Source organism: Eptesicus fuscus, chromosome 21 (genome assembly GCF_027574615.1).
Source record: "Eptesicus fuscus isolate TK198812 chromosome 21, DD_ASM_mEF_20220401, whole genome shotgun sequence".
NCBI classification, from domain to species: Eukaryota; Metazoa; Chordata; class Mammalia; order Chiroptera; family Vespertilionidae; genus Eptesicus; species Eptesicus fuscus.
The window spans coordinates 30,245,807-30,265,042 of NC_072493.1; the positions used below are offsets into that span (position 1 = coordinate 30,245,807).

At 45.9% G+C, this 19,236-nt stretch overlaps 1 protein-coding gene across 1 annotated transcript in view; it reads left to right on the forward strand.

The window, feature by feature from the left end:
- Positions 1–19,236, forward strand: part of CDYL2 (chromodomain Y like 2) — a 159,941-nt gene that overhangs the window by 109,439 nt on the left and 31,266 nt on the right. Inside the window, exon 2 of the mRNA XM_054711032.1 lies at positions 463–1,051. Within this exon, the coding sequence (XP_054567007.1) occupies positions 463–1,051 (589 nt within the window). The remainder of the gene's footprint in view (positions 1–462; positions 1,052–19,236) is intronic.

Sequence of the window (19,236 nt, forward strand, 5' to 3'; positions counted from 1 at the left end):
CTTAATAAATATTATGTATTATTATTATTATTATTAGTAGTAGTAGTAGTAGTAGTAGTAGTAGTAGTAGTAGCAGCAGCAGCAGTAGGGGTGAAAAACCAACAGCAAATTGGCCTTTAAAAGTCTGATTCTACTTTGGTGCAATGAAAAGAATAAAGATCTTTAATGAAAACTTGCAATGTGATTTCAAGCAAGAATGAGCCTTGGATGGATGGACAGACAGATGCCACCAGCCAGGCATAGCATCAGTAAATCATGGGAAATGACCATGTACCTTGGGTTCCATTCAGTGATGTCCTAAAATAAACCAGCCACCTTGACCGCTCCTGAAAGTGCCCTTGGAGCGTTGCCCCCTGCCCCTGGCCAGGACGTAGCCTCTGTCCCGAGGGCTTTGTGCTGTCCTTGTTGACTGGGACTGATTTTTTCCTTTCTCTCTTTCCTGGCTCTCATCTTGTATCCCAGGTCGAAAGGATTGTAGACAAGAGAAAGAACAAGAAAGGAAAATGGGAGTACCTCATCCGATGGAAAGGCTACGGGAGCACAGAGGACACGTGGGAGCCAGAGCACCATCTGCTGCACTGTGAGGAGTTTATCGATGAATTCAACGGGCTGCACGTGTCCAAGGACAAGAGGATCAAGTCAGGGAAGCAGGCCAGCGCCTCCAAGCTCCTGCGCGACAGCCGAGGCCCATCGGTGGAGAAACTCTCCAGTAGACCTTCAGAATCTGGTAAGAGCAAGGGGACTTCTCATAAACGGAAGCGAATCAACCCTTCCCTGTCCAAGCCGAAGAAAGGGTATCCAGCCAAGCCCCCTGCGGCAGGCGACAGGGCCGCCAAGACGGTGTCTTACAGGACTACCCCCAGTGGTTTGCAAATTATGCCCCTGAAAAAGGCTCAAAATGGAATGGAAAATGGGGACACTGGATCCGAGAAGGACGAGAGGCACTTTGGAAACGGGTCCCACCAGCCCGGCTTGGATTTGAATGACATTGGCGAGCAAGACCTGGGCGAGTGTGATATTACCCATGCGGCACTGGCAGAGAACGGGCTCGGTATGTGGCTTGTCTTTCTCCTGCGTTTGGCTCCAGCCATGGCGGTGGGGGCTTTGCATGCGTGCACAAGACCCCCATCTGCCCCTGACTTTTAGCTAGGCAGTAATTCTCCCTTCGTCTCTCTCACCTAGGGCCATGTGGACTTGGGCATGTGCTCACATTGGTTACAGACACCCATGCATGTAGGGGAGGGCAGGCCAGTGGTACTCCAGCCAAGGGCTGGAATGGGTCCAAAATTCCTGACTGCACTTGAAGACACCCGAGGCCATGGTAACCATCCTAGATGTTCTCCTGTGAGGGTATCTCAAAGTCCTGACCTACCAGGATCTGAGGCTCATGTCCCTTGAGGGCCAGTGCCTTTTCGGGGTGGCACACACCTCTCAGAGCCCTTTGCTTTCAATCTCCTGGGGTGCCTGGCAGTGTAGCCCACAGAGGTGAGGTCTGGGTTGGGGTCTGGTCCTCCTCAGACCCAGTTTGGACTTGGATTCTACTAACTCATTTGTAAGCTGGAGCCTCTTGCCCCTCATCTATAGCTAACATGCATGACCTTTTCCCATTTCTGAGTTACATCCTACATGCTGCCCTGTCCCATCCTGTGCACATTCTTTTTGTTGGCCCCTAACTTCTTACTCCATCCTGGAGGTAACAGCAAAGATGATAGAATTCCTCCCCCTTACCGAGTTCCCAAAGGCAAACTTAAAGACAGAGGAGGCAATAACCCAGGTAATTCACACTCCCAAGTCGGACATTTCTCTAATAGTCAAATTGCTCCCAGACTGAGTCCTTATGGCTGAGTCTTCCAGGTTAGCTGTGTGTATCTCCTACGTGCACTCCCCCAGTTCTTGGATACCTGTGTGTTTATGTGGTGGCATTTTTTTCCTTAGCTGCCAGAACCCTGAGCCTTGGGATGTCAGGAAATCTTGCACGAGTGTGGAGTGCCTGCGCCCAACAGTGTAGGGCCCTCAATGGCCTGGGTGGAACCAGGGTGTGAGTGGGAACAGGGGTGCGTGGACACCGGTGGGACAGGCTGGAAGAGCTCCCGGAGGGATGGGTGATGGTGCTTTCAGAGTTCCGAGTGCTCAGCTTGTCCCGCTGGGGAGAGTGTGATGTCTTCAGGGACTCTTGCCGGGGAATCTGAGCAATCGCTTGCAGGTTCCACCTTCTCCAGAGAGGAGTTTCACCCAGTCAGGATTTATTTAGCAGTCTCTGCCCCAGATTGATTCCCGTTTCCGACTGGGGATTCCTGATGCTGACTTGACTCTGCCTGCTACCATATGTAAACGCTGTTTGCTTAAAAAATTCACCTTTCCAGGAGGAGTGGGCTCGTGTAAATGAGGCCTGGCACAAACACCCGTGTTTGATGCTCCGGTGACAACTGCTGGCAGTAAAGGCATTCCCTGTCTTGGGGAGGGTGGCTGGCGAGGGGAGCTTCTGAGGCTCCTGGGATGCAGACAGAAGAAACCTGGGCATGATTCCTCATACCCTGGCTGGTAGAAGTGCCCTGTCCTGGCTCAAAATGTGGCTGCAGAGAGATGGGAGAAGCATGAGGGAGGATAGTTTGCTCACTTAAGCTGCCACACTGCAGCATGAAGGAGAGAAGGCAGTGGAGAAGTCTAGATGAAGGTGTACCTCTCGTCTTCTGCAACTTTCCCAAGTGGGGCAGAGTGCTAGCCATTTGCTCTCCATCCTTTGACCTAGTCGGTGCCCCCTGGTTCATGATCTGGTGATGGGCATGCTACCCCACATTGGGGGAAATGGGCAAGGACAAGCCTGCTGGGATCAGAGGTGGCCTTGTTCATGTCCAGCCTGAACTCCAGAATGCTTCTCCAGACCTTTCTCACCTCGGGTGTCTTGTTGGCCCCAGTTTTTCCTGCGTTCTGTACTCCACTGGGGCCCATCCCTGGTAGAGAGGAGGAAGCTGCCTGCCTCTGTTGTGTTCTGCTTTGAGTGTTCCCAAAGGGCCCTGTTGTTTAATTACATCCCATAGCATTGGTGTCCTGGAGATTCCCCATAAGGTGGAGGCAGTGGTTCTCAGATTGCACACGTGTAAGATTGGCTGGCACCTTGTTAAGAAAGCAGGTCCCAGAGAGTCTGATTTACTATGTCTGGGGTGGAGCCCAGAAGATGGGCTTTTATTTGTATTTGTTTATTTAAATATATTTTTATTGTTTTTTTTTTTAGAGAGAGAGAGGGAGGCGGGGAGAGAGAGAAACATAGATCAGCTGCCTCCTGCACGCTCCCCACTGATGGTCGAGCCGACATCCCAAGCATGTGCCCTGACTGGGAATCAAACTGGGAACCTCGTGGTGCACAGGATGACACCCAACCAACGGAGCCACAGTGGCCAGGGAGAAGATGGTTTTTCTCACAAGTACCCTGGGTAACTCTAGTGCACTGTGGCAATATGGGTGGCAATTAAGTTTTATATCAGATGTCAGTGTAAGTCAATTCAATACTTATTTTTTTTGAAAACTTCCTAAGGGTTAGTCACTATTTAGCTGCTTGGAGTAGCATAATAAAAAGATAGATAAGGACTAATTCCTCTGAAACTTACAGTATATGCTCCAATAAGTTCAAAGTGGATGTCTCTACCTCAGTCTAGAACCAGTTGAGAACTCCTGAGGTTGGCTCATTAGGAGTGATACATACGTTATATACATGGTGTGCCTTTGCCATTCCCGCCTGGACATCTTCTGTGGTCGCTGGGGTGATAAATGCCCCAACCACTGTCAGCCTTTAACACTCCGGTGAGAACTAGCTTATTGTTCAGGTCTTGGGGTAACTGGGGAGAGCAAAAGATTGGGAATCCTTTCTAGAGAGAGAGGGTGGTTTGGGGTTCTTGGACAAGATCCAAGGCAGAAGGTGTGTTGTGGTTCCAGAAATTTCCAGCAACGGGTCAGAGGTATACTCAAGTACATGTTTCCACTTATGTTTTCAACAAGAGGGAAGCCTTGATGATGCCATGTCAGTGCTCATGTGGAACGAACGTCCTCTTCCTCCTCTTTTACCCCCTCTCCCCCCGCTGTTCCTGGCCACCTTTACCAAAGGGTCCACTTCCCAGTGGCACAAGGGCGAGCTGATGGGGTTTTCAGCACCGAGGACTCATCTTTGTGTCGCAGAAGGTGGCTGGGGAGATCCTGGCTACGCTTTCCCAACATTTGTTTTGGGGGTGGGCTGTTGCTTTTTATATGATTTTAACTTCTCTTTGGTGGATTAAGGTTCTGCATACAGAGAAGCAAATTATGTAACACGTTACTCATTTACTGCTGACTTCCCTGATCTGTGCTGTGGGAACAAGTGCTAAATCGGGGCTCCGGAGGGTGGTGTTTTGGTTTCAGGCTGCATTCTCCCCAGCAGTGTTTGTGAAGCGACTCAGCACGGCTCTTGATTCCAATTTTTCTTCCACAATGGCAGTCGGCCCTGTGGTCCGGGGACCATCTGCCTCAGTATCCCTTAGGGAGCTTGTTAAAAACGGGCTCCACCCCAATTGAATGAATCGGGATCTCAGGAGACAGGGTGGGGGGTTCTGCATTTTAAATGCTGAATTTTAATGGCCCTGGGTATGTATGTCCATTAGTTCCTGTGGATGCGTTTGGTTGTAAGTGATGGTTTATCGATCCATTGGGGTAGATCCAAAAGATAATGGTTGGATTTTCACTTTGTAAATGGGAATGTGATTTGGTCCTTCAAAGTTTAAAACCTGACATAATTTCTCCTTGCTGATGCACTTCCTACCAGGCATCTCTTTTTCTCTAAAACAGAGCAGTTTCATCTGTATGGGAAAACTTTCGGTTAGCTAACTCCCGTGGTCTGGTCCAGGAAGACTGGTTCGTGCTCTCTGACCTACTAGTAAATAGGCTAGCAGGCGTCCTCAAACTACGGCCCGCGGGCCACATGCGGGTGCTTTTGCCGTTTTGTTTTTTTACTTCAAAATAAGATATGTGCAGTGTGCATAGGAATTTGTTCATAGTTTTTTTTAAACTATAGTCCGGCCCTCCTACGGTCTGAGGGACAGTGAACTGGCCCCCTGTTTAAAAAGTTTGAGGACCCCTGGGCTAGAGCATCGACACATTACGGATTCAGGTGAGCCTTTCACCTGTGGAAACATCCCTAACTAGGAGCCAACCTGTCACTCTAAACCCCAGCACAACACACAGATGCCCAGCATTCTCTGGGCTCCCATGAAGCCAGTGAGTTTCCACTCTTGGTGCTGAGCCTGTGGCCCTGTGTTCACATTTCTATGAATTTGAGATCATTTTCCCTGTGTCCCGAGACTGTTGTCTGTCGCGCAGGCACTGCATCCCAGACACTGTGCTTGATTCGTGTTTTCAGCATTGTTCCTATCATCGAGTGAGTCATCCCACACCAACGTGCAGCATTCGTCATGTTCTCTCCATTGATCTTTAAAATTACCTCAGCTTTCACTTGTATAATGTTTATTTATCTCTTCCTACGCACTCTTTCAACATGATTATAGTTTTTTTTCTTTGTTGAACATAATGGAGTTTAACAGCACTTCAGAACTGAGCATGAGCTTGGGACATGCCCTGGGACTTTCAAGAATATAGGGCTCTGGAACATCAAACCAGTATCAGATCCTGGCGGAGGGGGAGGTTAAAACACAGATTACTAAAATTGAAAAAACAAATAAGAAAACAAACAAACCCCCCACTCAGACTGCTGTGCCAACCCCAGAGTTTCTGATTTAGTAGGTTTGGGGGAGGGGGGCTGAGAATCTGCATTTCCAGCAAGTTCCCAGATACTGCTGCAGGGCCAGGGACCCAGTTTCAGAACCACTGCTCCAGACAGTGATTGAGAATACTGGTTGGTGGTAACAGACTCACAGATACAGAGAACAGACTGACAGCTGTCAGAGCGGAGGGGGTTCGGGAGCTAGGTGAAAAAGGTAAAGGGATTAAGCAAAAAAACACACAAAAAAAAAAACAACCTCATAGAAACAGACAACAGTATGGTGATTATCAGAGGGAAGAAAGGTGGTGGGGGGAGGTAGAAGAGGGTAAAGGGGGGGATCAATGGTGATGGAAGGAGACTTGACTTGGGGTGGTGAACACACAATACAATATACAGATGATGTATTACAGAATTGTACACCTGAAACCTGTATAATTTTATTAACCAAGGTCACCCCAATAAATTCAAGAAAAACAAGGAGAATACCAGTTGGTGGCATTGGGGAGATTTGAAGCGCCTTTGGGCTGGACCTTAAGTTTGCATTCTTGAGAATTTATAAATTGAAAGTTTGAGAGTATGGGAATGATGAGGCCTTGGAGTTTACAAAGTACTTTTCGTGATCCTCATAGCAGTCCTAAATGGTAGCTGTTGATGTACCCACTCCATCGAGGAGACTGAGGTTACAAAGGTTCAGGTTGGGATTAGAAGAGAAACCCAGGCAGAGCTGGCCCCCAGATCACTGCCCAGTCGGTTCCGCACACGTGCCGTGAATGGGGCCGGGAGTGCTGGTGGGGCAGGAGCCACTTCTTGGGCTCACTCACCCTTTTGCGTTTGCCCTGGATGCATGTAACCCTTCCAAGCCTGAGATACTATGACTAACTCTATGTCATTCAGTTTGAAAACCTGATAAAATGGTCAGTAGAAAAATACAACTAACAAAACAGACACAAGGACTAGAAAGCCTGAATAAAGCAGTAACTATTGAAGAAGTCATTAACTCAGCCATTATAGACCTCTCATAAAAAAGCAGGGGAGAAGGCTCAGAAGGCCCAGCGGTTTTACAGGCAAGTCTACCAAATATTCTAGAACAGATAACCCCTCTCTTATCCAAATGGTTGCAGAGAACAGAAAAAGAGAAAGCACTCCAGCTCCGTTGATGAGGCCAGTATAACCTGGATTTCCAGACCAGACGGGAGGAGGAGCCAGGAAAATTATAGGTCAGTTTCACTTGAAGATATGGTTGTCAAAGTCCTGAATAACCCTCCCGGGCCTGCTACCATATCCTCGATACTTCCTCAAAATCATGACTGTGCCAGGAACTTCTCACTCTGTGCCCTGAACTGGACCCCAGCTCATGACCTTTAGAATCACCACTGCTTCTGATGGTGCCCAGCTTGTCCCTGGAAGAGGCCTAGGGGAAGCTGGCTCAGGGCAGCCCATGTGTCATGGGCAGCGGCCCCAAGACATCTAATAAATCACAGGAAGTCCACAGAGGGTGTCCATGCTGCGGCCTCTGTTAACACAGGTATGTGTTTCCCTGGGCACAGCTGTTCTTTTAACACAGTTCAAACACCCACTCCCAAGCCAACAGACTTTGACCAACCTTTTTCTTTTTCAAAAGTGGGTCATTTTCCAAACCAATAACAACAACAAAAAACTAAGGGGTTCTTATGTTTTGTCTTTCAACGTGTGGCAAGTAAGTGACTTGTGCTAATGAAACCCTTTTATGTGGTAATGTGAAGACCGGTCCAACTTGGCCACCGCCTCTGAGAGGAAAGTGCCAGGCTGTGATGGAAAATCTGACTGCGAACTTGACCCATGGCAGGTCCAAGGGGCGAAATCCATGCTCCCAATTGGTTCCCCGATCCTGGATTTGATTTTGGCATCCAAAAGAGGCAGATGGAATCTTGACCACTGTCAAGATTCGGAAATGGACTAATTACTTTCCCTGCCAGCTCAGATAGTTTTCTTCTCTCAAACACATAAAAAAAAAAAAAAAAAAAAGCAGCACACCAAAAAACAAAACAAAACACCTTAGGAGCTGTTTCCAAGTTGCCATTCATCATCAGTGGTAAACCAACGTAAGTGGGGTGGGGGGGGGGGTAGAAGTCCACCCCCAGGTGCAAGCAGTAAAAGCCTGCAGAGGGTTGCAAAACAGTACTAAAGATCAGTTTGCCACCATCAGTGAAAAGCTTCTCCTTTCCATTGGGGTGAACCCCCAGACTCACAGCTTGTCCCCCACCCCCACCCCGATGATTATGGTGATGCTGAACTCCTTCCACAGTCTAAGCCTCGTTCTTTGTGTCTGCTGTCCGGATACTACGTCATCTCCTCAGTGGTTTGCGGGTTTAGCAACTTAACTACATAGCATCATAACAGGGTTAGCTACGAATGGTCTTGCTTCTAGGTGGGGAAACTGAGGCTCAGGGTAGACACAGAACACCGAGGCGAGGCGTTGGGATGTGGTGTCAGGTCTGGCGATGCTGAAGCTGTCAGAGGTCTGTGAGCCATTTTATACAGGAAAAAAGGCACTTCCAGGATTTAGGTTCAAATCAGCACACCTTTCCCTGGGTCCTGAGGAAGCTCTGGCAGCCTTCCTTTGATGCCGACTTGGCGTGCCGGCTGGACCCTCCGGTCCTGAGTGATTTTTCTCTGGGCCTTAGATGAAAAGACATACAGACACACGCGCACAGGTAAGAAACCAAGGCCTCCACTGAGAAGATGACATCTGAGTAAAGGTCGGAGATGGTGAGAACATCTTGCTTTAAACTCAGAAACCTGTCTGTGTCAGGCGTGTGGATCTGCTTCCCCCCTTTAGCGGCCCAGGGTTTTATAGTGTGCAGGTAAGTGGTCCTCTCTCTGATGGGCATTTAGGCTGCCTCCAAGGACGCACACTCTTGCCAGCCCTGGCATTGCCAGTCATTGTCCTGCTTCCCCAGCCTCTGCTGTTTTGATTTTAGTTTGCAGACGAGGGTGAGCATCTTCTCATGTTCCCGCCGCTGTGTTTCTTTCCCTGGGAGTGGCCCAAGCATAGCTGGGCCAAGTATAGAGAAGGTGACACTCAGTATGATGGGTGGACAAGGGCATTTGGCCATATTGCTTCAGGCAAATTGCTTAGCTTCTCTGGGCCAAATTGTTCATTCATAAGATGCAGATATATTCATACCTCATGGAGTTGGGATAAAGTATAAGTGATTTTATTCATAAAAAGCCCCTAGCATATTGCCTGGCATATGATTGATATTTGATAAATATTAGCTATTGTTATTTCAGTCCTTTGCCCATTTTTCTACCTGGGTCTTTGTAGTTTCCTATTTGATTTTTAGAGCACATTACATATTGTGCATATTATCCTTTGTTATATATGTTAACTCAACCAGTACTCACCGGGCAACTGCTGTATGCCAGACACTGTGCAGACAAATCATTGAAATACCTTATGCCATCATGGAGATATGCAGAAGACACTGAGGGAGCTGTAGGCAGAGTCCTAAGCCACCTTGGGAGGGGAGTTAGGAATGGGCTCCTTGGAGGAGGTGAAATGCAAGCCGAGTCTGATAGAATGAGCCAGAATGAATGGTGGGATGACAGATGACAGCATGCACAGGGCCACAGAGCCTGGGTCCGCATGTGGGTGTGTGACACCAGGTCACAAAGACTGTGGGAGCCCAGCCAGTTCCAAAGACCACCCCCAGGGGAGACTGGAGGCCCCCGGGGAATTCCCTGTACGTCAGGGTCGGCTGAAGAACCAGACAGATGGAGCCAGGATGATGTTTTAGATTCTTTCTGGAAGGCGGAAGGAAGCCCTCATGCAGCCTGCACTCTCCAGGTCTGCCTCCCACCCTTCCCCACACCGTTTCCCTGTGTTCCCCTCCCCTCCAGCCCACTTGTGAGTACTTCACCTTTCCATCCTCCATGGCTCGCTCAAGCAGTGGAAACCTCCCCTGACCCCCCTTGTAGGTCAGCCTCCAGTTTCGTTTGCACACGTAGAACCGTGTTACTTCACTGACAGCGCTCACCCCCATTTGAAATGGCCACAGCCTGATTACCTGGATAATCTCTGCCTCCCTCACTAGGCCATGAGCTCCGCTGGGGCAGGCCTGGACTCTGTTTTCCCTCACAGTTGCATCTCCTGCACCTAACAGTGCCAGGCATAGAGTAGGTGCTTAAGAAATACCCGCCACATGATGGAGTGAATGAATGAATGGACAAAAGAGGAAGCAAGAAGCCTTCCCTGCTTCAGATGTGGGTCCTGAGGCCCCACCGTGAATTCTCCTCATACCTGCTAAATGCTCCCCGCACTGTCGCGGTATCACCCCTCCACCTGGGCTTGTTTTGCCATCTCACTGCGCTCCTGCTCCTGAGCCTGTCATGGAGAGCTAGTGTTTTGTCAGGGCTCTTTGCAGCAGCTGAAGGATTCCCTTTCCCCTGTCTCATCTGAGAGTTGTTTTCACCATCTGCCATGAAGGCCCGACTTGCTACGCTTCTTCACCCTTAATATTCACACAGTCTCACCAGATCTTAATTAAGCTCCTGGGTTCATTCCACTCCCCCACGCCCCCCTTCCCTCCCACACACACACACTGCGCTCCATCAAGGGTTGTGCGGGATCATGTGCAGCAGAGTGCATTTCATTTGGGTAGTATTTTCTGTTCTTGGTGTAGTCCCTCGCGATGGAAGAGGAAATGCAGTGGATTTCTTAGTAGAAGTCCCAGCTACAGAAAGGATTTTGAGATTTCTCTTTAAAACTTGCTGTGAAAACAAAAACAAAGACTTGCTGTGAACTTTGGAGGCAGCGTGGTGAGGAAGAAACTGGAAGGCATGAGTGTGGGCTTTGAATTCAAGTGCAAACTGTCTCTGGCTGAGTCACTGACTGGGCAGCTCTCACCAGCTCTGGGGCCTCGGCTTTCCCCTCTGCACTATGGGAATAACAGTACTTACCACAAGGGATTAAATGATGGGTCCCGGCTCATGTCAGTGCTGAGAGAATGTTAATTTCTCTCCCCCCCCCCCCCTTCTTAGACCGCGATGCTTATGGAGCCCCTTGCTTTCCTCAGAGGCATGCTTTCTTACCCTCCCACCATATGCCCTGTTGCTTTGCCATCAATACTAGGATATTAATTCTTAATCTGCTTAAGAAAACCAGCAAAGTGAATTCAAGAGGCCCCACTTCTGGGCAGCGGGACGACTGGCCCCGTCACTTCTGTCCTCGACGGAAGTCAGTCTTGAGTCTTCCACCTGCCATCTTGGTGACAGTGCTACTGGGCTGGAGGTTCCTGTCTCCAAGTTCTTAATTCTTCTGTAAAAAAGAAGTCAGGTGGTTTTTCCCACCTTTGGCCCCTTTCTCAATTCTCTCGCACTTCTTCACACTGGTGAGGAGTGGATCTGTGCTGATCCCCTGGAGTTTAAACGCGACGTCCCATTGCTGGTCTGGCTTCCCACCAACGACTCCTCCTGGCACTTGATGGTGAAAGAGAAACAATTGGCCACAGGTTTACTGAGTACCCGTGTGTGCCAGGCATGGTGTTGGGTGCCGAGGCCATGGATGTGTGTAAGAGATGGTTGCTGTCCTTGCCCAGCTCACACTCCATTGGGAAAACCTGAGAAAGTGGCTGAACTTTACAGCACACAGTGATGTGCGAGCGAGTGCCCTGCATGAGTGCAGAACCCACTGGAATTAGGAGGTTAGAGAAAGGACTTCCAGGTGGTAGAGGCCCACGTCTAACCTGAGGCCTGAAAGATGAGAAGCGTTTGGTCAGGCAAAGAGAAGGGGAAATGTTCTGGATGCTAAGAACTGTATTTTATTAAAATGTTTGTGTAAAGTATGTGACATCACCAATAAACTCCATTTATGCTTGTTTCATCAAACATTTAGTGACTGCTAGAAGCCAGCTCTATGCATCTAGAAGTGAGTCACTGTGTGCGTCGCTCTGGGAATATAACCATGAATGAGACAAGATGCTCACAATTTAGGGAAGAAAGCAAATAAATAAGGAAAAGACAGATAAATAAACAATTTACATACCATGTCAGAAAAAGCCAACATTTATTTATTGAGCCTGTGCCAGGAGCCATGCCCTGTTCTAAGCCACAGTAACTCAGTTTGTCCTAGGAGGTAGGGTCTCTTTCTCTTATTTTACAGATAAGGAAACTGAGGCATATGGAGGCAAGTAACCCACCTGTGCTGTGGTCTGTCAGTTGGTAGGTGACTATTCCAGGATTCAGATCTAGTGGTCTCTAGCTCCAGGCCCATATTCTTACCTGCTGCTGTTACCTGCATGCGCAGAGGAGAGCCGCCTCATGGTTGGAAACCCTTTTCTTCCCTTAGCCTTTTGAGATCATTTCTGCCATCCCTCCCTCCCCCCCTTACAATACAGTCAAAGAGGCATTGACTTTGCTCCCACTGGGTGCTGGCACCTGGGAATAGAGAGAGGACTAGCCTCTCTTCCAAAGAACTTGAAGCTCATTAAGCTAATTAAGGGATCAGATGGTCCCAATGACCAGCTGCAGAGCTGAGTGTGCTGAGAACTCCGGAAGGGCCTGGGCAGACCGCCTCAGGGGCCCAGGGGTGCCCCATTCCTGGGCTCTTGGGGAGAAAGAGACAGCTGTCTGGAAGAGAAGCAATGCTGGTGGCCCTGAGGATTTGATGTGTGAAGGTAAATGGCAATAGCATTCTAGGCCCGGGGGACAGCTGAAGCAAAAGCTCCAGAAGCAGGAAAGTGCAGTGTTTTAGAGAACCTGGAACAGCCCTGGAAATTAGGGTATTTCAGGGGCAGGAGAGGGAGTTCAGTCTGGAGAACAGGATAAGGTCAGAAGGTAGAGTTTGTGAGTAGAGGAGTGGCAAGAAGAGATGAGAAAATGAATTTACAGTAGGGTTGCTTTATACTTTGAAGACCCTAGGCAGTGGTCGGCAAACTCATTAGTCAACAGAGCCAAATATCAACAGTACAACGACTGAAATTTCTTTTGAGAGCCAAATTTTTAAAACTTAAACTTCTTCTAATGCCACATCTTCAAAATAGACTCGCCTAGGCCGTGGTACTTTGTGGAAGAGCCACACTCAAGGGGCCAAAGAGCCGCATGTGGCTCTCGAGCCGCAGTTTGCCGACCACGGCCCTAGGGGATCTTTCTCTGTGAGCCAAGGATTCTGGCCTCGGAGTGCTTTGAGGGTTGGCGTGGCCTTGGAGGGTTATAACACAGAAGACATTTAACCCATGGAAAACGGTCCTTTTAATCAGTCTCCTTTGCATTTTAAATTCATGCTTTGCTCTGCTGTTTAGATGCCTGACAATAAACATCATAAGATGTATGATCGCTACTCTTAGCAATTCTAAATAATCCTTGAACCTAAACTTCCTTGAAATTTGTAGTGTGTGAATTATCTCAGGAGGCATAATTATAACATGCTAGATGATGGCTAACATGGCTAAGTAAGATTTTAAAAATCTACCTGCAAATCTGAGCATTGCTGTTGAATTCAGCCCCGAGATCAGGGATTCTGTATATGGTGACAGTGAGCAGCCATGAAACACAGAGTTCAGGTGCAGGTTAGGCATTTTGAACTCTCATGACATAAGTAGGTGGAGTGACTGCTGTTTTTTTCCCAATTTCTATTCCCTTCTCCCACCTCTAAAGATCCTGACCACCCAGCTGGCTCCTGTTGAAAGAAGCTGCTGTCCCAGCTGCTGAATCTGATATGCTGAGACAGAAAAAGGGCCTTGTTTTTAAAATATATGTTTTTTTTTTTTAAATTGATTTCAGAGAGAGGAAGGGAGAGGTAGCGAGAGCTAGAAAGAAACATCAGTGATGAGAGAGAATCATTGATCGGCTGCCTCCTGCATGCCCCCCACTGGGGATTGAGCCCCCAACCCGGGCATGTGTCCTGACTGGGAATGGAACCGTAACCTCCTGGTTCGTGAGTCATCACTCAATCACTGAGCCACACCAGCCAGGCCAGAAAAATAGTCTTGACATGTAAACGTTTCACCCTCTCACTTCCCCTCTTGGTACACCCCCCAGAACGGTTGGCCATGCTTTAGGGATCATTGGTGAGTCAATCACAGACTAGGGAACAGTTCTCAGGCACAAGAGCCATCACTCTCTCTTCTGAGAACTGCAGCTGGAAAACCCTAACCCCAATGGGTCTTCTCTTGCTTTTTTAAGCTCGCCCTTCACCCAACCCTCAGGGTGGTCCCAGTCCCCACTTCTGTCTGCGAATTGTATCTGCTTCCTAAGTCAGTGATCAGGACTGGGAAGCTGAGGAGAGTGGACAGGAAGGGAAGCACCTGGCTCTTGGCCTTTATGGGGCTGGGAGCCGATTCCCTGCACTTTCCTTACCCTGCTTTCCAGCTTCTCACTCTCACGTGGCCTTTTCTGGCCAGGAGGTAGGAACCTCTGCAGGCCCTCCATTATACATGTAGCACTTACTTGTTTATCTGCTCACTTATTTATTCAGTAGTGATGGAGCCCCTTCTATGTGCTGGGCTGCACTGTTTCTAAAGATAGAGGAATGACCAACATAGCCCCTGCTTTTTAAAAAAATGTATTTTATTGATTTTTTACAGAGAGGAAGGGAGAGAGAGAGAGATAGAAATATCGATGAGAGAGAAACATCAATTCAGCTGCCTCCTGCAAACTCCCCACTGGGGATGTGCCCCCAACCAAGGCACTTGCCCCTGACTGGAATCGAACCTGGGACCCTTCAGTCTGCAGGCCGACGCTCTATCCACTGAGCCAAACCCATCAGGGCGCCCCTGCTTTTAAGAATCTGTGTGAGGGTGAGGAGGGAGTCAAACATGTGAGAAAAGTTATGTCAGGATTTGCAAGATAATTATCCTGCAGAATGATTACTTGTAGTGTAAAGGCTGTTAAAAGAGAAGGATGTACAAACAGCCACGAGAAGAGGGGTGAGCTGTTCTGGAAGAATTCCTAAGCAGGTAACAGTGGAGCTGCAGTGAGGAGGATGAGGGCAAGAGAGGAAGAGCGTCCCAGGAGAGAGAATGTTTCTGGGATCTTGACTTCTCCCTTTTGTATTCTAGTAGCTCAAACCACCCAAGGTGTTACTATTTTCTTCTCGAGGGAAGGAAACTTCATAGCACTCACGCTGTGTTCTCTCCCGGGGCATCTTTGAGAGGTGATATCTCACTCAGCTGTTGTGAGGCAGGAGGGCCAGGTGTGATATGAGTACAGTGTCATCTAGGTGTGAGATCAACCTGATTTAGAAAACCAGTGTTTTCATACATAGAACCCAGTGGTTGGCAAACTCATTAGTCAATAGAGCGGCAAACCGCGGCTCGCGAGCCCCAGTTTGCTGACCACTGATATAACCAATATAAAGGTTTGGAAGTGTGATCAACACATTGAGAAATGAATACAGAATGGCCAACCTCAGGAGAGTTAATTATGAGGTTGGTACAAAGTACAATAAGGTTGTATACAGTATGTGTTGCATAAGTTAGTTTCCTCCATTAAAAAAAAATTTTTTTTATTGATTTGAGAGAGAAAGGAAGGGAGATGGAGAGAAACATTGATCAGTTGCCTTCCACACACTCTCTGACCAGGGACAGAACCTAAAACCTGGGCATGTGCTCTGACTGGGAATTGAACTGGTGACCTTTTGGTGCACAGGACAATACCACACCAGTCATTTTTTGGATCATAAACTGTAGTTTCCTCCATTTGTTATTCGCCTATTCGTTCACTTGATTGAACGGTGTATTGAGTAGTTTCTATCTTCTGGGCACTGAGCTCAGTGCTTCAGATACAAAAATGAATAACTCTCAGTCTTTCCCCAAAGAGCCCAGCATCTAGTGGGGGCATCAGGCAGGTGTACAGATGATGATAATGCCGGGAAACGAGTGTGGCTTGGTAACAATATCATGTGACACCAGAGCCAGGTGTAATGACTAAATCTTCTTTCATTCTTTTTTAGCAAAGATTGGGATCTTAGGAAGAAAAGCAAAAGATCCCTCAGAGCCAACACCAGGGGCATGGCCTGAGAACAGGTTAGGTTTCAGAGTCTTGATGCTTGAGTCAAGTTAACATCAAGTTTAGAGTTGCTGGTGTGGACCCTTCCAGGCACTTTCTAGTGGCATGACTTTGAGTTTTGCTTTTCTTTTTTGTAAAATTGGGATAGAATAGTGCCTTACATGGTTTTTATTAGGGTTGAATGAGGTAAGCAATGTGAATCACACAGTAAGCACTCAACAAAATAGAATTGTTGCATTATGGTGAGCAATTGAGAGAAAAGACTTTGAGATTGATGCTGTACCGGCCCTGGAAGTCACCATTTTGGATTATTCTGGGCATGTGTAGATGGCTCCTGTTGCCCATGATAATAAAAGAAAGACTTTGTACATGTGGAACCAGCAGGACAACACATCTCTCAACTGGGGGATAGCATCCTCTGTCTAAGCTTTTTCTCCTCTCTTCCCTGTCCAGAGGGAGCTTGATGCTCTTCTGTGCCTGGGGGTGTGACATGTTCTGGGTGGTACATGAGCACGGACTCTGAGCCCTGTGTAGAGTGGCCGTGTCTCCTGAAACTGAGGTTGCGTGGCAGAAGTGTCCTGTGATCTGTCCCTTGTCTGTCCAGTCCTCTGTGGCCTCCTTCAGCCCTTTACCTTCTGCCCTCCTAGTCTCAGGGCAGCTGCCCCTTGTCTGTTAGATAACAGGTTTGTTTTTGTGCTTGGGTATCCTACCAACTGTAGTGTATTTCCTCACACAGCTTTTCTTGCTGCACATTGACAGCCATGTACCATTTCTTAACAATTTTGGAGTTATTCTGCCAATTTTTGGCGCATTGGGCAGGTGTCTTTCCCCCACTGCCTGAGTTAAGATGCCTTTTTCTGTCTTTAAGAGTCTCTCCTTAGGGAATCTTCAATACACCTGGATCCTTTATTATTTTGTCCAATCTTATCTCTATCTTTTCATAAATGAATTTAATCTATTCAGATTAATGATCTATTAATATATTATTTTGGTTTTTCTCTCCTATTTTGCATTTTACTTTTATCATTCTATTTCCCTGCTCCCTCTCCCGTCCCTATCCCCTGACCTTTTTATGCTTTTTTTATTGTGTTGATATGTTTTATATATTCCCTCTCCCTGGGCTGTTTTGAAAGCTGGGTATAGATTGTATTTTGATTCTTAACTTTTAGCATACATACTTAACTGTAATTTTTTTCTAATAAATATAATGTCCTCCTATTGAATATAGCAAGGAGGATTTTTTTTTTTACTTTAACTTCTCTCTGTACATCTTGATTTTGTTTTGTCTTCCCAATGTTGTTTAAATACCAAACATTATTTTTATTATCTTTTGCAGCCAGTAATTATATTCACTACATTTGTAAAAATTATTTTTTTTCTTTTATCTTGTCTTTCCGTGAATTAATTTTTTGATTTGCTGAAGTTTTTCTTTATAATTCTTTTAGAGGCTGCAGTAGATAAATTTTCATAGTTGTGGGATATCTGAAGATGCCCATTTACTTAGACCTTTAAATGCTGTTTTAGTTGGGTATGACATTTTTGGTTGAAGAATTTTATAGTTATTTTCTCTCAGCATTTTGATGATAGTTCATTTTTTAGCACTCTGTTATTGCTTTTGCTATTAGTCTGTCATTCCTTTTAGATAATTTTTTCTCTCCATGCTATATTTTAAGATCTTTTCTTTTCCCCATGACATTGTGCAGTTTTATTATCATTTATCTTTTATCCTGCTTCATGCTCAAAGTGCTCTTTCAAGCTAAGAACCTGTTTTTTTTTTTTTTTTAAGTCCTGGAAAATATTCTGCTGTTACCTCTTCAAATATTCTTTTCCTAGAATTATCCCTTGTATTGAATTTTAATTTCATTTTTATTTGCAGAATATTTGTTTTTAAATCTACTTAACCTTTTGCTTTGAAATAATTTCAAATTTACAGAAAGCATTGTAAAGAAATCCTTTTCAGATCTACTAGTTTTTAACATTATGCCATGTTTGCTCCCTTTCTATGTGTGCATATGTACGTGTGTGTGTAAATATACTCATACATACATACACACTTATATTTCATATACAAATTATTATACAAATGATTATCCTCTTTCTGAACCATTTGGTTATACAAGTTATTGTTTTCTTAACCATTTTAGTGTAGATTGTGTATGTCATGCATCTTTACCCCTTAATACTTAGTAAGGGTATTTTCTAAGAAAAAGAATATTCTCGTAACTCAACATAGTACAGTTATGAACTTCAAGAAGTTAGCATTGATGAATAATTTTATTTAATTTGTGGTCCATATTTCAATTTTTTCTATTATCTCAATAATGTCCTTTAGATAATTTTCCCCTCCAATATAGAGTTCAGTCCAGAATCCTGTGATCACTTTAGTTGTCATGTCTCTAGTCTCTAATCTGGAACAATTTTTCAGTCTTCCATTGTCTTTAATGACTCTGACATTTTTGAAGACTACAAGGCAGTTATTTTACATAGTGTTCCTCACTTTGGGTTTGTCTAATGTTGTCTGAAGATTAACTGAAATACTTAATATGATATTGCTCTCACTTATCCATCCATCATTTGTCAGTCTGTCTGTCTGTCTGTTTGTCATCTCATCTATTATCATTGCAGACTTGAGGATTCTTATTTTGTGCAACAGTTTATGATCCATTTACTGCCCTTACTTATTTTTATGTTCAAATTATCCCAGAGTTTGCTAGTGGGAGGCCCTTGGAGCTGCCTCTTATGTCCTTTTGAATGGTTATTCTTTTGATCACTTCCTTACTTCTCCTCCTCCCATATTTTGCAGTGTAAATTACGCACATATATATTTTATACTGCTAGAAGCATATTATCATGTTAAAATTTTAGAAGTGGGATTGCTGGGTTGAGAATAAGTGCATAGTAGTTTTGTTAGATATTGCCAAATTTTCTTCCTTAGCAGTTGTACCATTTTGCATTCTACCCACAATGAAGAGAATGCCTGACTCCCCACATCCTCTCTAGATGAGTATTGTGTCAAGAATTTGAACTTTTGCCAAGTTGGTGGGTAAAATGGTATCTCAGTATAGTTTTAATCTTTATTTCTTTTCCTATGATTTTTAATTTGCATTATTGAGTCAAGTTGAAATCTTTTTAAAAATAAATATATTTTATTGATTTTTTACAGAGAGGAAGGGAGAGGGATAGAGAGTGAGAAACATCGATGAGAGAGAAACATCGATCAGCTGCCTCCTGCACACCCCCTACTGGGGGTGTGCCCACAACCAAGGTACATGCCCTTGACTGGAATTGAACCTGGGACCCTTGAGTCCGCAGGCCGACGCTCTATCCACTGAGCCAAACTGGCTAGGGCTGAAATCTTTTCTTATGTTTAATAAGAATGTCTGTTCATTTTTTATTGGAGGACATTTTGGTCCTTTTGTCTTTAGTGTTTATACTTTTACAATTTGGGGACCTTTGTCTTTTATCTGTGATATGCAAATATTTTTTTTGCCCCATTTGTTTGGTTT